General features: G+C 41.6%; 1 protein-coding gene across 1 annotated transcript in view; it reads right to left on the reverse strand.

Annotated features, from left to right (window-relative positions):
* Positions 1–20,219, reverse strand: part of LMBRD1 (LMBR1 domain containing 1) — a 263,866-nt gene that overhangs the window by 142,656 nt on the left and 100,991 nt on the right. The window contains exon 5 of the mRNA XM_040428628.1: positions 6,108–6,175. Coding sequence (XP_040284562.1) covers positions 6,108–6,175 — 68 coding nt within the window. The remainder of the gene's footprint in view (positions 1–6,107; positions 6,176–20,219) is intronic.

A 20,219-nucleotide genomic window follows, 5' to 3' on the forward strand; every position in this document is an offset into this window, starting at 1 on the left:
TTTGCATATGAATAAAAACGATGATTTCTCTCCAACTGTTTAGCATACAGACAAAAGAAATATATAGTCGTAATCAGCATGATGAGCCCTACCAGGATGTAGGTCTGGTTTAATAGGGTTGATCCTGGTGACAGAGCCTTTTTAAGATACCAAAAAAGAATCAGTGCCCTTCCATTTTGTCAGGATAATAAAAGGAAAAATGCACATACAATTGAGGTAATCTATAAAAAAAAAAAAAAAAAAAAAAAAAAAAAAAAAAAAAGGTTAATATCACATATATAAACGTACCTCCATTTAAATGAAGCATGCATGTTGCAAATAAACAGGAATATCCCTATAAAAGCTTTGTTCTCTTTTGTTTTTTTTGGGGTAGACCCACCCACCAGGTAGCCAGACCTGTTGAGGGAATCCTACTTACCTTCTCCCCACCACTTGGTTCTGGCTTCATCGCTCCCCCACTGCTGCAGAGTTTCGGCCCTTGCGTGGTCAACATCCTATTTGATGTAGGTCACGTGGCTGCTGTAAAAGTGGTAAAGTGTCCCCAATGTGTCATATCACTTGAACACACAGGGACCGGAGCGAGGCAGCAGGGGTAGGAGTTTAGCAGCAGGAAGCATGTAGGTATAATTCTCTCCACAGGGACAGTGACATGTAGGGAAGGGGGGAGAGCAGAAAGTGCCCTTGAAGGGGAACACACCTTTTAGAGACTAAAGAAGACTACACTCCTCAAAGACGTTTTCACATACAGTTGAAAGAAAGTATTTGAACCCTTTGGAATTATATGGATTTCTGCACAAATTGGTCATACAATGTGATCTGATCATCTATGTCACAACAATAGACAATCACAGTCTGCTTAAACTAATACACAAAGAATTAAATGTTACCATGTTTTTATTGAACACACCATGTAAACATTCACACTGCAGGTGGAAAAAGTATGTGAACCCTTGGATTTAATAACTGGTTGAACCTCCTTTGGCAGCAATAACTTCAACCAAACGTTTCCTGTAGTTGCAGATCAGACATGCACAACGGTCAGGAGTAATTCTTGACCATTCCTCTTTACAGAACTGTTTCACTTCAGCAATATTCTTGGGATGTCTGGTGTGAATCGCTTTCTTGAGGTCATGCCACAGCATCTCAATCGGGTTGAGGTCAGGACTCTGACTGGGCCACTCCAGAAGGCGTATTTTCTTCTGTTTAAGCCATTTTGTTGCTGATTTACTTCTATGCTTTGGGTCGTTGTCCTGTTGCAACACCCATCTTCTGTTGAGCTTCAGCTGGTGGACAGATGGCCTTAAGTTATCCTGCAAAATGTCTTGATAAACTTGGAAATTCATTTTTCCTTCGATGATAGCAATCTGTCCAGGCCCTGACGCAGCAAAGCAGCCCCAAACCATGATGCCCCACCCACCATATTTCACAGTTGGGACGAGGTTTTGATGTTGGTGTGCTGTGCCTCTTTTTCTCCACATAGTGTTGTGTTTTTCTTCCAAACAACTCAACTTTGGTTTCATCTGTCCACACAATATTTTGCCAGTACTGCTGTGGAACATCTAGGTGCTCTTGTGCAAACTGTAAACGTGCAGCAATGTTTTTTTTTTTGACAGCAGTGGCTTCCTCTGTGGTATCCTTCCATGAAATCCATTCTTGTTTAGTGTTTTACGTATCGTAGATTCGCTAACAGGGATATTAGCATATGCCAGAGACTTTTGTAAGTCTTTAGCTGACACTCTAGGATTCTTCTTCACCTCATTGAGCAGTCTGCGCTGTGCTCTTGCAGTCATCTTTACAGGATGGCCACTCCTAGGGAGAGTAGCATCAGTGCTGAACTTTCTCCATTTATGGACAATTTGTCTTACCGTGGACTGATGAACAGCAAGGCTTTTGGAGATACTTTTATAACTCTTTCCAGCTTTATGCAAGTCAACAATTCTTTTGTGCGAGGCATCAGTCACATCAGGCAATGCTTCTTGTGAAAAGCAAACCCAGAACTGGTGTGTGTTTTTTATAGGGCAGGGCAGCTGTAATCAACACCTCCAATCTCATCTCATTGATTGGACTCCAGTTGGCTGACACCTCACTCCAATTAGCTCTTGGAGATGTCATTAGTCTAGGGCAGGGATCAGCAACCTCCGGCACTCCAGCTGTTGTGAAACTACAATTCCCAGCATGCTCCATTCATTTCTATGAGAGTTCTGAGAAGAGCAGAGCAAGTATGCATGCTGGGAGTTGTAGTTTCACAACACCTGGAGTGCTGGAGGTTGCCTACCCCTGGTCTAGGGGTTCACCTCAACCCGATTGAGATGCTGTGGCATGACCTCAAGAAAGCGATTCACACCAGACATCCCAAGAATATTGCTGAACTGAAACAGATCTGTAAAGAGGAATGGTCAAGAATTACTCCTGACCGTTGTGCACGTCTGATCTGCAACTACAGGAAATGTTTAGTTGAAGTTATTGCTGCCAAAGGAGGTTCAACCAGTTATTAAATCCAAGGGTTCAGATACTTTTTCCACCTGCACTGTGAATGTTTACATGGTGTGTTCAATAAAAACATGGTAACATTTAATTCTTTGTGTGTTATTAGTTTAAGCCGACTGTGATTGTCTATTGTTGTGACTTAGATGAAGATCAGATCACATTTTATGACCAATTTGTGCAGAAAGTCATATAATTCCAAAGGGTTCACATACTTTTTCTTGCAACTGTACATGTCAAATCTTAATTCTTGTCTCTGCCCAGTGTAGATTTCTTTAGCAGAGAGAAAATCAAACCATACATTTTGTATGAAAAATCCCTTTAAATTTCCTAAGTAAACGATTTAGTAAAGTAAACTTAAAATAAAAAATAAATAAAAATAAAATATTACAGCTGTTTGAAGTGGATATTACTGTTTATTTACAATATGCATGATTAAATAGAGGTCCATTTACACGTATATTTACCTGCACAGTTTTCTGTGGTCTGGGCATACATCTGCAGCAATGCCTACCATAACTCTGCACAGGTCGTGGGCTAACAGGAGCATTTGCTCACATGACTCAATACCAGAATTATCTATGCAATTCTCTTATATGTAAAGGGTCTCTGAATTGGGGCTACTTAAATATTAGGGCTAGGCAGGGACGTCAGCCCAACTGTGCAAAAGGCTCTGTAGCAGAATACAATATTTTTAGAGGAAGAAAATTCCCACTTGATTCTGGTTGTCCTTGTAGTTGTGTCTTGGCTGTGACCTCACATCATGCCTGCACACAATGTGCTGCCATGCACTGAAAAGTGACTACTTCTAAAGCGTACTTGTAGCATTTTTCATCAGTGAGGCAAAAAAAAGGGAAAAGGAAATAAAAGATGGAGAGATGCACTCTATACCTGAATATATCTACTGAATGCTGAGCAAGATGCAAGCTGAGGTAAGGTTCCAAATCGACCACAAGAAATGTGCCACCCTGACCACAACCACAAAGATGTGCATCATGGCTTCTTGACAAGCAACATCCGACAGGCGGACTGCCCAATCCTCAAGAGAACTCCCAACCAGGGGGCTGAACAGCAATGTGTAATTAGGTCTAGAAAGTGTGCCACTTTCTTGGCATTGTTCGCCCTAAAATTCTGTGGCACCTAATTTTACACATATTTATTATTCAGAGGCACAAAAAAATAAAAATAGTTTTTCCAATAACCTCAACATTTCTAGGTATTAAACTAGGAATGTGGACATGGCCAGCATTTGTCTACCTGGACATATTTATGAAGCTAAAATCCACGATTCTAGCGCAAAAAGTAGTGCAGATTAGATGAATTTATAGTTGACAGAATTTTGGCACATCTTCTGCGTAAGCTAAGCCAACTTATAGGTGGTATAAACTAGAGTAGACCATCTAAAGCACAAGATTAATCATCCAGCATCCGCCACGGTGATACATTTAGTGCACTTCTAGACTGTATACGTTTATTCTGTCTACAAATTAAACAGGATTAGTAAATGTGGGTCAACGTATCCATGTATGGTCACACTACCCTGTAAGCCTCGCTCAGAAGCGGCTTTGGGCTATGTATAATCACCTGGGAAAATGTTTCCAGGAGAAGGCAAAGTCTACAGTGAAATGCTTCAACTCATTTTAAAGGGTTACGTCAAAAGAGTTGGCAGGTAGCGTCTCAATTTAATAATGCGATTTTCTGAAACGGCGAATGGACTGTTGATTAATAGCTTTGTTAAGCCAATTCGGATACAAATTAAAAAAGGAATTAACCTTCATGTAATAGAAAAGTCTCTCACCTTTGCATATAGGGATAGGTCATTTGTGTGCGCTTGCTTGTCTACTTAACCAGATCTCCAAGCACACGCAATTAGATATAATTGCAGACTGACTTCATGAAGACTCAAAGAGGCGATCAAAACAAATTATGCTTCAGTAATTCTGAGCAGAAACCTTGTGTCTCTGCAATTTCAAGATTAGGCAATTGCATAAAGAGGATGAAAAAAAATTAAGAGTAAACAAAAAAAATAAAAAAAAAGTAGGGGAGTGATTCTACTAGCGTCTGTTGATCTATAATTATATATACACAGTGAATGCTGTATATAGGCACTGATAACCAAACATCTCATCAGAATGGAACAGTTTATGAACCAGAACAATCTGATAATAGAGCAGGGAAGATCAGGGAGAAATCTGATTTTCTCATATCCTCTTTTTGCCATGGGAACATGTGCTGTTTTAGGACAGTTTGAATTGTGGAATTTGATCCCAGTGTGCATCTCCTGCTCTACTAGAATTCCGAAGTATGACTTTAGCTGCATAAGTAATTCCCTAACAGAGTATGGGATCAGCACAGCGCACTTACACTACAGCAGCAGAACTGCTCCATTGCCGTTTGTGATTACAGAATAACATGAGAAATTCAAATCAGGGTGAAATTATTATTAAAGAGGGTTTTCTAGAAGAAAAAGTATTGAGGACTTCTCCACAGCACAGGAGGATCGGCATTCACTTTGTAGTTAAATCTTTGAAGAAGGCTCTTGCTTAGAGCCGAGAAGCGTCAGAATACTGCATCTACGTGACAATAAAACAAACAAGATTTAAAGGGAACCTGTCACCGGGATTTTGTGATTAGAGCTGGGGACATGGGCTGCTAGATGGCCACTAGCACATCCGCAATATCCAGTCCCCATAGCTCTATGTGCTTTTATTGTGTAAAAAACCTATTTGATACATATGCAAATTAACCCGAGATGAGTCAGAGCTTGAAAATATGACTTCTCTGGTCACACAAGTGAGATATGACTCAGGATAATTTGCATATGTATCAAATCGTTTTTTTTACACAATAAAAGCACACAGAGCTATGCGGACGTGATATTGAGGATGTGCTATCGGCCATCTAGCAACCCATGTCCTCAGCTCTATACCCAAAATCCCGGTGACAGGTTCCCTTTAACTACAAAGTGAGTGCCGGTCCCCTTTTTCGATATCACGCCTTCCCTTGACATCTGCACCACGCAATACAGACGGAGTGCAGACTGAAGTCCTTTTGACTCCATCCCACAGGATAGGTTATCAATATCAGATCAGCGGGAGCCCGACTCCAGACACCCCTGCGATAGCTGTTTGAAGAGCCTGCAGTGCGTTGGTCACCAGGCCTATGTGCAGCTCAATCCCGTTCAAGTGAAAGGGTCTAGACTGCAATACCAAGCACAGCCACTACACAATGCATGGTGCTGTGCCTAGTATGATGTGGAGAGGCCTCAGAGCTCATCCGGAGTCCGACCAATCCTGAGAACAATGCTGTAATCCTTGAAAAAAAACCTTGATGCATTTGACTAAACAGTAAATATTCACACATGGCTACGCCTAGTCAAAAGTGTGAGACACAATGCATGACAGGATAAGATGGTGTCATAAAATGACACTGTATTGCGTTTTCTCTCATCATCACGCATTGGGAGGACAAGGGGGATGGGGGATTGGTAAGGGGAGCTAAGAGCTTTTTTTTTTTACCCATGCAGCAACTTCTATAAAAAGAGTGGAACCCTTTAAATCCATTTGGAAATCGTAAGGCTGTGCTGCTTTAAATATGATATGTGGAGACAGTAACATACTCACCCAACAAGAAGAAGACAGGTACACACTATCATGAACACGAACGTGTATTTAAGGGCAGTCTTTATTTGCTGCACGAAAAAGAAAAAGAGAATTATTATTCCGGAGACTACAGTAAAACATTGCTCTTGCTGATGTAGCCAAATGATAGGGAATATATTATGAATTAACGGTAGTCCGTGTAATGTACGGAGAAGCCAGCTTTGCAACCTCCCTCCTCCAAGACACCCATATGCCCTAACAAGGTGAATGAATAGCGGTGTCATTATGAGATAACCCATTTAAAGTAGATATGTCAAGTGTACTATGCTACTATAACTGAGGGGGCCGAGCTCATGGACATATAGTCTTCTAGTGTTTGATTCAATATTTTCATGTAAAAATATCTTCAAAAAGGGACAATAAACCTTGAAATGGGTGATAAAAATAAATCTTTCGTAACAGTTTGTTAGTCTTTAGGATTGTCGACGTGTTCCTGACGAGGTTAATCTGTGACTGCTCCATTTTCCAGGGCCTGTTGTGGATAAGGCAGGGGAGGGAGGTTGCTGCTGAGGCCAGTTGTCTTCTAGCCCGACATCTGATAGTGAGAGGGAGACAGAAATCTACTTCTCCATTTTAATTATAATTTCAGGCATAACTGAACCAAAAGAAAGAAGGAGATAAAGGGGTTTGTACAGTTTCAAGAGGAGGAAACCAGCCAACACAGGGAATCTGCTTGCAATAAAGAAGTGATCATTACTTACCTGACATCTCATTGAGGACAGTGACTGGCTGCAGCGGTCATGTTAATGTGACTTTACCGCTGCAGCCAGGTAAAGAGATCCCAGGTAGGAGAACTGGAGCGGCGGCACAGGATCTGTCAGGTAAGTAATTTTATTTTACTTTATTGCAAGCAGATCCTCTGTAAAATGCAGAATTAAACGGTACTACTTTTTTTTTTTTTTTATCAGAGTCGTCTCATATGGTTCTGCTCACACTATAAGTTTCTAGACCACTGATCTCAAACATGTAGCTTTTTAGTATTTGTGAAACTAAAACTCAAAGCAAGCCCTGAATGGCTCATACAGCCTTATAGCAACTCCCCTATTGTGTTAAGATGGCTGGACCACTGTACGAAACAAGCACTTGTTACCTTCTGTGTCACCCCTAACTCCTTATAGATTGCAAGCTCTTGCAGGCAGGACCCTCATTCCCCTTTGTTGACTTGTTCGTGGCTATGTTATTTATCACTCTGTACATGAACCCCCGATTGGAAAGCAATGCAGAATATGTTGGCGCTATATAAATAAAGATTATCATTAGACTTAAAACTGTGGCAATTTTACATCCTAAGCCCTTAGGGATAAAGTGATTTTCGGTTTTTGCAATTTCAATTTTTTACTCCTTGCCTTCCTGAAGCCAAAACTGTATTTTTCCATTGGCTTGTTTTTGTGAGGCAAGTTGTATTTTCTAAAGGCACTATTTTTTATTGCATAGAGTATAGTGGGAAGATGGAAAAAAATGGAAAAAAATTCCATTCAAGAATTCAATTCAAGAATTTGAAAAAACAAAACAAAAAAATAAAATAAAACGCTATTGCACCATAGTTTTATGGCTTTCAGTCCTACAGCATTTCCGGTGCAGTAAAGGGGAAAGGTTACCTTTATTCTCCGGGTTAGGCTACTTTCACACTTGCAGCAGTGTGATCTGGCAAGCAGTTCCGTCGTCGAAACTGCCTGCCGGATCCGCCGATCGGGATGTGACAATGCATTTGTGAGACGCATCCGGATGCGGATCAGTCTCACAAATGCATTGCAAGAACGGATCCGTCTCTCCGCTTCTCATGCGGAAAGACAGATCCGTCCTGTATTTTTTTTTTACATTTTTACCGGTCTGCGCAGGACGGATCCGGCACTAATACATTCCTATGGGGAAAAATGCCGGCATTCAGGCAAGTCTTCAGTTTTTTTTCACCGGAGATAAAACCGTAGCATGCTACAGTTTTATCTTTTGCTGAAGACATCCTGAACGGATTGCTCTCCATTCAGAATGCATGGGGATATGCCTGATCAGTTATTTTCCGGTATAGAGCCCCTAGGACGGAACTCTATGCCAAAAAAGAATAACGCTAGTGTGGAAGTAGCCCTAGTACAATTACAGTGATTTTAATACTATACTTTGTATCGTCATCTATATAACTTCTTTATATTTCCGTCTACAGAGCTGTGTGAGGGCTATCTAGTCTTTATTGATACCATTTTGGAGTTTGTATGGCTATTTGATAATTTTTTATTCAATGATTTACCATTGTAGCCTATAAGAGATCCACTGTGTTCCTATGGAATCCTTCCACAGGCAGGACTCCATAGGAACTTTGCTCTGGAAGATCTCAGAGCCTTCAGAAAGCCAGAGGCTGCAGGAGAAACCCAATGGCTTCCTTGATCTTATGGGAGCCGTTTGGGGCCTGAGAGAGCAGTGCTCCCGGGGTATTATCGCTCAGAAGCAGTGGTCACAATTGACTACAGCATCTCAGGGATTAAATGTCTGTGATAGGCATTACTGATCATGGACAATGCCTCCATGCATCTGCTGTGTAAAACAGAAGGTGTCTGGTGGCTATGGCGCCTGCTCAGCCACTTTAAAGTGCATCCACTGTACATGCCTTAAGGGGTTAGAGTGGCTGTGCCACCACTAAATGTCCACCTACTAAGGTGGAAGCACATGCTCAGTTCCATCGTTCAAATACCTCCAGTCATGTAAGTTAGAACCTGTGATAGTCACAGATAGAGAGCTGTAGCAGAAAGGTCATGCCCCTTGAGCCAGGATCAACCCCTATTAAACCAGACATACTGACTGGTAGGGCTCATCATGCTGATTAAAACAATACCTTTCTTTTGTCTGTAGAGATATCTGCGTTTTTTATTCATAGGCGAATGAGAAGTTCAACCACCAAGAAGCAGGGCCGAATCATCTGAGCACTACTTTGTAACACCCCCTGTGCTCTGCACATGCGCCCCTCCCCTTGATGGACAGGGCTAGACCTCAGGCTGATCTGTATTCTAGAGCTGTGTGTTTACTGCTTTATTCACAGGCAGAATATATGATTATAAAGATACCAGTAATGTGTGATCGCTTATAAGCATAGAAAAGACATGCATCTATCTCTATGTGGTAATGCTGTAGCTTGGTGGTAAGTGTTTGGTTTTTGCATGTAGAGGATCCCAGATTTGAATCCTGGAAAAACTCCCAGGTTCTTTTCTTCAGATATTTTTTCTTCCACATTGAACCCCTAATAAAAGCCTATGTCCTAATCATATTGAGAATTATTTTTTAGAAAGCTAAATAATATTCATAGTTTCTTTATAATCATATATTGGCGGTGAATAAACCAGTAATAGGTTTCAGGTTTATAAGGCTTCTTTCACAGTAGCGTTATTAGCTGTTCTCCTGTCAGATCCGTATAACACTAGCACACGTGTGCCGACGGAAATCTGCTCCGGCCCCACTATAACAGGTTAGCTACTGTTAGCCTGCCGGACAATGCTATTGCTAATGTGAAAGAAGCCCAAGAAAAAAAACCACTTAAATATATTACGTTTTTTTTATTATTATTATATATGTTATTTATTGTAGTGTAGCCTTTTATTATGGGTAAAATAAAAAAAATAAAAAGTTAATCTAAACCTCTCTGGGAACTTGAGCTCAGGATCTCTAAACTCATGACAGACAACTTACCAATAAACTATAGCATTACGACATAGAAATGCATGTTTTTTCTATGCTTATAAGCTAACGCATATTACAAGTGTCCTTATAATCATATATTGTGCTTGTGAATAAAGCAGTAATATGTATATTAGCTTTCTGAGCAGATCTCAATGTGGTGAAGCTATAGTACATAGTCTATATGACATGTAGATGCTAGGACACAGCTCTGACCTCAGCATGTCTAGCCCTGTCAATCAAGGGGAGGAGGGTATGTGCAGAGCACAGGGGGTGTTACAAATCAGTGCTCAAAGGATTCAGCCCCGCCTCCTGGTTCTCAAACTTCTCATTTGCATATGATTAAAATGTTGAGCCCTACCAGGCAGTAGGTCTGGTTTAATAGGGTTGATCCTGGTGACCGAGCTGCTTTAGCTTTATCCATGCCCGTCATTACTGGTGTCCTGTCAGTATCCTGTAGAAGAGTCCATGTATATTTCTTATACTGATTTCTTATCCTGCTCTGCTGTTATCACAGCTCAGGCTGCGGCCGCGGCCTAGTAAGGAACAGAAGGGATCTCTGTAATTGCGCCATTCAGGTGAAAAAACTTTGGGAGCATGCATGGCTTCATGACTTTGGCCAAAGGACTGATTTTTATTTTTTGACTGGTGTGATCATAAAATCATTTTATTAGCTTTACCATTTTTGGCCTTTCTCCTATCCTTCCACTTCTTCTAATTATTATAGGACTGGGAACCATTCTGTTGCAGGATAATCACACACCTCTTAACATTTCTGTAACATTTCTCTTCAAAACCTACGCTAAGTTAAAAGCCTCAAACTTGGAACCATTCATAGTTTTATACCACCTTCCGATCCTCCTTAGAAACTACAGATACTTCTTTTAACCTTGGCCTCATTTTATATTCAGGAATGTCTTACGTTTATTCCTAGCGCTTTCGATTCTCTTAATGTATAATATTTCTCAGTAGACTCAGATTATTCAGCTCAAAAGGTTTCTTTAACCTTAGCAATTCTCTCTAATAATTTGACTGTGTTTTACATTTAGAGAGGTGTACATGTTACGGCATTAATACGTTTTCAAAGAAGATAATTCTCTGAAGGGTATTGATCATCCGAAAAATGACTACAAAATAATATCACATAAAAGGTGAATTGATAAACAGACAACAGCTATAAAGGACCCAAAATTTAACATATAATGTATGAATGGAAAACTGGCAGCCAGATTTTTTTATATCAATTTTATTAGGATTAAATTAAAATCCCCTTATAAACCCACAGAAAATAGATAGTTGCTAGGGGCAAAAAAAAAGCCCAACAAATTTAGTACATATAGTGTCCAAAAGATGGCAAGTATAATGGCAAAAATTCATAAAAGGAAAGGGACAGGGTTATTGGACAGTGTGAATAGGAAACAAAGAGCGGGGAGCACTTTCCCTGTAGAGGCCCTAGGTAAACCTCAGCGCAAGGACAACCCCTAATGGTAGTGGACATCAGGGTACCTCTTCTTCGTCCTCCTCTTCAGCAGCATGTTCAGTCAATACAACTACATCTTTTTTAGCACAATGTCAAGCTCCGTACCAGTTACGAGACAGAAACAAGTGAGGAGAACACCGGGGAGAAATGAGGATTTGCAGGTAATCAACATTTCCTCACGTAACCTAAATGAAATAGAGACTTCGGTCTTAAAGAAAGGATTGTCTTTTGTCCCTACCACGGACTTTAAAGGATTTACGTGGGTTAAGGATCTTAACCTCTTTTGTAGAAAATTAAGATGGAAAAAGTATTTGAATAACACTAAAATAGTTCTATGAAAAGCTGGGGATAAATGAAAGTGAACTGGAACTTTGGGAGGAAGGCTCATGAAATACAGGTAAGGGCCCCTTCACTAAGCTAAGCCCAAAGAGCATCAAAATGCCCCCTCCATCTAACAACTGGTGAATTCTGAGCTTGAGCAATTGAAAGTTACATCCACACAGCGTAGAAACTTGAACGCAATCGAACTAGAGGCTTTGAGAACACTAGAAAGTGATAGATCCATTAATATTAAACCGTCGGATAAGGGCGGGAACCTTGTCATCATGGATCATGATAATTACCGTAAAATGTGTTTGGACCGTCTTAAGAATAAAGAGGGCTATCAGGTGTTATCAGGTGACCTCACCAATATATTTTTGGTGGAACTCCAGGTCATTTTGAAATCTGGACTGGAGAAAAAGGTCATAAGTGAGGCAGAGAATACAACTTCATGCTACCTAATACACCTTAAATCGCCAGATTCTATGGACTTCCCAAAGTCCATAAAGGGACACATCCCTTGAAGGGTCGCCCAATAGTATCAGGCGTCAACTCCCTGACACAGAACTGTGGGCTATATTTAGATCAGGTTCTGAGACAGTTTGTCCTGTCTCTTGCGTCATACACTAGGGATACAATGGACTTGAACAAAGTAGAGATGCTGGTCATTGATCCCTCCTGCCTACTCGCCAGTATCAATGTAGAATCCCTGTATAGTAGCAGTCCCCATGAAAAGGGACTCATAGCGGTAGCGTATTACTTACGCACAAGTGGGACATACTAGAATGCCCACAACCATCTTGTCATGACACTTCTCGAATTTATTCTCAAACATCATTTAGTTCCTCTTCAATATGCATTTCTACCTCCAGCTCAGGGGGATGGCAATGGGGTGCCCCTGTGCACCCACGTACGCCAACCTCTTCCTGGACTGGTGGGAGGATAATACAGTTTTTCCTGACTACAACATATGGTGGAACGAGAAAATAGCTTTTTGGTCAAGGTACATCGATTATGTATTTTTGCTCTGGAATGGTAACGAGGAAGATTTCATCAAGTTTGTCGATACTTTAAATATTAATGAGGTAGGCCTTAAATTCACATATGAAGTATAGACGGAATGTATCACTTTTTTGGACGTTAAGTTCTATAAACGAGGGGAAAGACTCACCACCACTATGTTCAGGAAACCAACGGCAACCAATGCAATTTACATTGGGATAGTCATCATCCAGTTTCTGAGAAAAGGGGTATCCCGAGAGGCCAGTACTTGTGGGGGCGCAGAAACTGTTCTAGTACTAATGAATTCCATCTGGAATCGAGAAAATTATATAATAGATTGACAGGTGATATCCTAAGGCTACCCTTAGACAAGCTTTCCAACATGCACTAGCCACGGAAAGGGAAATTCTACTTACCCCAAAAAGACCATTGGAGGGAGAACAGACACTAACCAGTCTCATCTCCACTTTTGACGTGGCGAATGCGGAGGTCAAAGCGATCCTGAATAAATATTGGCCCATCCTATGGATGGATCCTGATGTGGCACAGAACATCTCTCCTTACCCCAGTGTAACATACCGTAGGGGTAGGAGCCTCAGGGATCGCCTGGTACATAGCCATTATATACCTCCGGCTGTACCTGGCACTTCGCTTGACCGTCAACCTCTGGGCATTTTTAGATGTGGGATATGCAAAGCGTGTGATTTTATCTACGTATGAAAAACAGATACGTGTTCTGCTACTAATAAAACTTTCTATCCACAATTTTGTCAACTGTAAAAGCAAAAGGCGTGGTCTACATCTGCCAGTGTCCTTGCCCTAAAGGATTATATCGGAAAGACCTTTAGGGAGCTGAGGAAAATGGTATGCGAGCATATCAATGATATACACAAGAAAAACATCCCGCCCATTACCAATCACGTGATTGAGCACCATGCAGGTAACCCCCGAGTCTTGAGGTTCTCTGTTCTGGAGTTGGTCCCTTCCTCTCCTAGAAAGGGAGATTGGGATAGGAGAATTTTCCAGAAGGAGGCAGAGTGGATATACAGATGTAAATCTCAATCACCCTCTGGTCTCAATGAGAGATTGACCTTCACCTGTTTTATCTAGCAACGATGAGTCTATTATATGCAGTTCACTCAAATAAATCTAACTTTTCTTTTTCTCTGGTAGACCTCTTCTTCCAATATTTTTGACAGCCCCAACTGGTCATAAATGCGGAAAGCATTTGAATATAAATTCTTAAGTGTGATCTTTATTGTCACTTAGTTTCTTAACCTGACTGTTCTTATCTGGTTAACAGTCTGGACAACTTGTCAGTTTCACGAATGTCCATCCAATGGGGTTTGGAGGACATCAAAAATAGGGGGGTAGGGACGGCATGAGGGATGTATAGCCATCAATTGCGGATTGGTTTATCTATTTTTGTATGCATCATCATCATCTGTTAAAAACTTAAACCACATTTCATTATGGCTATCATCTGCTTTTTTACCCGTGTAGGGCGGCTTTTTTACCCCTGTAGGGCTGTGTGTTCTTTTGAGAATGCCTATATTCCCATACATGGTCCCATTTTGACTTTTTACCATATATGCAACGCTTTAGGGCAGAGATCAACATACAACCTCTCACACATGCCCCCTTCTGGGTACACGCTTGAACACATGCGTTTCACCAAACCAGAAGTGACACATGCATTCCACGACACTGGAAGTAAAGGCGCGGCGTGCGTTCCACCGACCGGAAGTGCTCCTTCCGGTATGTGTGAGGCGTGCTCCGGCATCCTATTAATATCCCCCCTAAATAATATGCCTCACTGCTGCATCGAGCACCCTACCTGAGGCAGTCTGGCGACTGATGGGGTACTTCACATGCGAGTTAGACCTTCTATGGTGCATATTGCGATTCTGTTGTTACCTGGTTTCTCCTCATGGGCACATATATTTGTCTTTTTATTTGTAGGTTGTATCCTCTCCCAAAAGCCCATCAGGAACATGTGATGTATCTGGTACCCATTACCAAGTCTGCCTAACCTGTCACATTTTGTGTTCATCTTACCATATTAAATATATTATCAATGTAAATGGGACTATTTTTTGACTCTTACTGACCCCCTGAGGAACCCATCGGGGGGGAAAAGCGTCAGGATGTTATTAATAATCCAAACCATTCAGGGCATTCCAGGATCTTGTAGGACAGGCACGAAGACAGGGAGACCCCACTATTAGGGGTTGTCCCTGGGCTGAGGTTTAGCTAGGGCCTCTACAAGGAAAGTGCTCCCCGCTCTTTGTTTCCTATTCACACTGTCCAATAACCCTGTCCCTTTCCTTTTATGAATTTTTGTCATTATACTTGCCTTCATTTGGACACTATATGTACTAAATTTGTTGGGCCATTTTTTTGCCCATAACAACTACCTATTTTCTGTGGGTTTATAAGGGGATTTTAATTTAATCCTAATAAAATTGATGTTTCAAGGGTCCTTTTTTGTAAATTTTATATTTTTCTAATTTCCAAGGATACCACTAATATCTCTTATATTTACATAAATTTGATTGTCCAGGTTTTTAATACCTTGCTCCAATGTTAACAGGCAAAGTCCTAAATAAAAGCTAAACATAGAAGCTAAAACATAGACGTGCATACACAATTATAACTTACATGTATTTTACCAGACTGATTATGCTGCATCGTAATTTTTTTTTCTCCCTTTTTTTTTTTTTTAAATAGCAGGGTTTGTTTGGAGTAGGGATGGGAGTTTTTTTTTCAAACTTGTACAGTAATTTCAGTAATTTTTATGCAATTATTATTTTTTTAAAGTGGCATGTAAGAAATCTACTTTTACAAACTGAAGTGAATCAAATACATTGTATGGCAGCGAAGTAACTGTTTTGGTGTAAAATGCAAGAAAAGACGGCCCAAATACAGTAACAAATGTGGGCCTACGTCTATATTGATAAGCTAACAAGTACGAAAAGAAGCATCCGCTGATGTAACTAAGCTTGATCTAGCCTTCTCAAGTCACAGATGACATTGAGAGTGGGCAGAAAGCAACTTTTCACCAAAAGTCTCCATACATGTGAAACTAGCCTTTTTTTATGGGCAGAAATTTGGCAATCAAGCTGGCCAGTGTTGCTGCTGGATAACCTGAAGAGCACATTGTGTAGCAAGAGTAGTGTGTGGCGGAAGAAGGCAGTATGACTGGTTGCATGATGCCCTGGACAAATAGAAGGCTGGTCAATGTTCCCTCTACATCATCAAGTGGGAACGGCCATGGTAACTAATGGCGCTCCACACCATGACAACTCGTGTTGGTTCTGTGAGTCTTTGCAACATACTGTACATGATGGCAGTAGGCACTCTCCAGCCCTCCTGCTAACTCTGAAGCGCCCAGAAATGGCAAACAATGTTGGTGATGAAAGCAGGTTCTGTCTTGGTACTAATGAGGGCGACATCAAAGTTTGCCAGAGGGTTAGAGAAGACTAGCTATCAAGCAGCTCGCCTGGCGAGTTTGATCACCAGATCTCTCCCCCATCAAGATGGTCTGGGACTGAATGGGGCAACAGATCTCCCATACACTGTAGCAAACAACCTTGGCTGAACTACAGGTCAAAGTTAAGAGAGTTTGAAATGACATACCACAGGAGGCTATCTAGCATCTTTATGATGGTTACCTTCACAGAGCTGCTGCCTGCTAGGCAGCAAGGGGAGATGCCAACCAACATGTACCCTGCCACAGAACCTCAAAGGGTGCTTCACCTTGGCTGTGTGATCATTGACCAAGCACCACTAGCACTAGAGCATTAAATACAGAATTAAATGGGTTCTGTACTTTTTATTACTAATGATCAGCATCTGATTGGTGGGGGTCTGACACCCGAAATCCGTGCCGATCAGCTGTTTGAGAAGGCAGCAGCGCTCACAGTAGCGCATCGGCCATCTCGCTGTTTCCCGCAGAACAGTGACGTAGGATACCCACCGATCAGATGCCGATTATCTATCCCAAGGATTAGTGCAGCTGCAGTGTGTATGATTGGGGCTTAAGGGATGTGTCTGGTCACATGAGCCTCCATCAGTGGCCATCTTATGGACAGGACCCCCATGCAGCCAGAACGGAAGATTTGTGTAACAAGGGGCCATGGCTTATGAAATATAGCAAACATCACAGAATATCAACAAAGATTATATTTCTACTAAGTGCCATATAGTCATCTTACCTATATACTGGTTACAAGTAGGGTTGTTTCGGGTATCAAACTTTCGATACCCAATCGATACTTTTATGCCAGTATCGATTCAGTATCGGGATGTTTGTTTTTTCGGTACTATACTGCGCTAGACTGCGCTCCTCTTATATGACAATATGGCGTGTGCCGCGCTCGGCAGACAGTGGAGAAGGAGGGAGGGACAGAGGGAGGGAATCCCTCCCTCCTATGATGCAGCCGCTGTTAGACCAATGAAGTGAGCTGGCTCTGAAGCTGCCCACACCACTTCCACAGTGCGCCAATGAAAGTTTGGCTATTAATGAAAGCAGGAGAAGGGACGGTGAAGTAATAAAGTTACCGCTGTGCCGGCTGAGTTAGTGAGCTCAGCGAACGGCAGCAGTGGCAGAATCCTCCTCCTCCTGAGTGCACAGCTCACTGTCAGCCCGAGCCCCAACCCCAGAGTCAGTGCCCTGAACAGCCAGCATATAAGGTACCCCACACCCGCACAGTGCAAGTCTAGAGTGATTAGCCTGCCTCAAAATAAAGGCAGGCAAAAAACATTTGTATCAGGCAGCCAGAGAGATTCGGGTTAATATAACTCATTAACCCCAATCTTGCCACTGCCATGTTTTAAACATGATGGGGGTCACTTATTTTTAATGTCAGGCTAAGCACATTTGGACTGGACCCCATGTGCCTTACATTAATAGTAAGTGACCCCAAAGTAGTGTACCATCTCACATAATGGGCAGCATGGGGTTAATGTTGGGGTTGAGTTTGTAAAACATAGAATAAATGCTCCAGAGTTATTTGCCTAAGGCCTCATGCGCACAACCGTATTTTTTCACGGTCCGCAAAACGGGGTTCCGTTGGTCCGTGACCGTTTTTTCGTCCCTGAGTCTTCCTTGATTTTTGGAGGATCCACGGACATGAAAAAAAAAGTCCTTTTGGTGTTTGCCTGGCCGTGCGGAGCCAAACGGATCCGTCCTGAATTACAATGCAAGTCAATGGGGACGGATCTGTTTGACGTTGACACAATATGGTGCAATTTCAAACGGATCCGTACCCCATTGACTTTCAATGTAAAGTCAGGAGTTAATATACCATAGGATCGGAGTTTTCTCCAATCCGATGGTATATTTTAACTTGAAGCGTCCCCATCACCATGGGAACGCCTCTATGTTAGAATATACCATCGGATTTGAGTTAGATCGTGAAACTCAGATCCGACAGTATATTCTAACACAGAGGCGTTCCCATAGTGATGGGGACTCTTCTAGTTAGAATATACTACTAACTGTGTACATGACTGCCCCCTGCTGCCTGGCAGCACCCGATCTTTTACAGGGGGCTGTGATCAGCACAATTAACCCTTCAGGTGCAACACCTGAAGGGGTTAATTGTGCGTATCATAGCCCCTGTAAGAGATCAGGGGCTGCCAGGCAGGAGGGGACCGACCCCCCTCCCTCCCCAGTTTGAATATCATTGGTGGCCAGTGTGCGCCCCCCCCGCCCCCTCTATTGTAATATCATTGGTGGCCAGTGTGCGGCCTCCGTCGGCCCCCCTCTATTGTAATTTCATTGGTGGCCAGTGTGCCACCAATGATATTCAAACTGGGGAGGGAGGGGGGTCTGCCCCCTGCTGCCTGGCAGCCCCTGATCTCTTATAGGGGGCTATGATATGCACAATTAACCCCTCGGGTGCTGCCAGGCAGCAGGGGGCAGTCATGTACACAGTTCGTAGTATATTCTAACTAGAAGCGTCCCCATCACAATGGGAACGCCTCTGTGTTAGAATATACTGTTGGTTCTGAGTTTTCACGAAGTGAAAACTCATCTCTGAAAAAGCTTTTATGCAGACGGCTCTTCGGATCAGTCTGTATGAAAGTAACCTACGGCCAAGGATCACGGGCGCGGATGCCAATCTTGTGTGCATCCGTGTTCTTTCACGGACCCATTGACTTGAATGGGTCCGTGAACCGTTGTCCGTCAAAAAAAATAGGACAGGTCATATTTTTTTGACGGACAGGAAACACGGATCACGGATGCGGCTGCAAAACGGTGCATTTTCCGATTTATCCACGGACCCATTGAAAGTCAATGGGTCCGCGAAAAAAAAAAAACGGAAAACGGCACAACGGCCACTGATGCACACAACGGTCGTGTGCATGAGGCCTAAAGAGGAGTCTGGCAGGAGAGGTGAAGGCTCCTCATGAGCATTGTTACATTGTCAAATTCAATATCGAACTCTGATAATCTGATATCTGGGGCAGGTTTTTGTTTAATTCAATAAATGTTTTACGTTTAAATAATCAAAAGGCTTTTTTGTGTTTTATTTTTGCGTGGTATCGAAAGGTATCGAGTATCGCAATACTTTATGGTATCGAAACTAAATCCAAATATTGGTATCGAAACAACCCTACTTACAAGTAGCCAAAAAGTGCCCAACCCCTTTATAAAAAAAATAAAAAATATTATAATAATATTTTTTATTACATATAGTTTTACTTTAAAAAAGGCTAGTTTCATGGTGATTTTTTTTTATTTTTTACTTAAAAGTCACCCTTAAATTTAGAGGTCCATGCAATGTACAGTGCTGGCCAGTGTCATAATCTTTGCAAGTCCCTTATGATTTCACATACTTTGAATTTTGTCTAATTGTATTCGGAATTTATAATCCATCTTACGGTTTCATTTTACTTCAGCCAAGCCTTGAGGGTGTCCTCATGAAGTGTACTTGCGCTCTTGTGCTAGAAAAACCCATTAACATGTGGTAACCTTGCTATAATACAAGGATTTTCGACAGGTGGCCTGACTCTACATGGCCGAATTGGGGGATCAATTATGCCGCACATTAAAGAGGAATATAGGAATAAAGAGGAATATTTACAGAGAGAATATAATTATATAATATATATATATAATATTTGTAGATAATGTCATTATCATTAACATGTTATAAATAAGATGCTCCATTAAACTCAATTAACTCAGACTTTCTTCTTTTGTCTTAACAGAGGTTTTCTGACGGTACAAACTGATCTATTGTACACATTGTATTTTTTTTTTTGCTAGACCGTATTTGGAGAATTGTAAAATTCAGAATTGTTTTATGCATTTATTTCCAAATTATCTATAAAATGTGCTATTTTAGGGTCCTCTGGTAAGACGGGTACGCAAGCTATACATATAAGATTGGGTTTACCTCCACCTGATAGCTACAGTATAAGGGCTGTTTCACACAAACGAGTCCTTTGTGGGAATCACACTCCGTGTGTAAGCAATAAGCATGATACTCCGTTCTGGACTTGCAGGAGTGCAGGGCATTATCATGATTTATAATGCTGTGTGTCTCTGCCTGACCTTACTTTCACAGAATTATAGTGACAGCTTTATGTCAGCATGA

Source organism: Bufo bufo, chromosome 4 (assembly GCF_905171765.1).
Source record: "Bufo bufo chromosome 4, aBufBuf1.1, whole genome shotgun sequence".
NCBI lineage: Eukaryota > Metazoa > Chordata > Amphibia > Anura > Bufonidae > Bufo > Bufo bufo.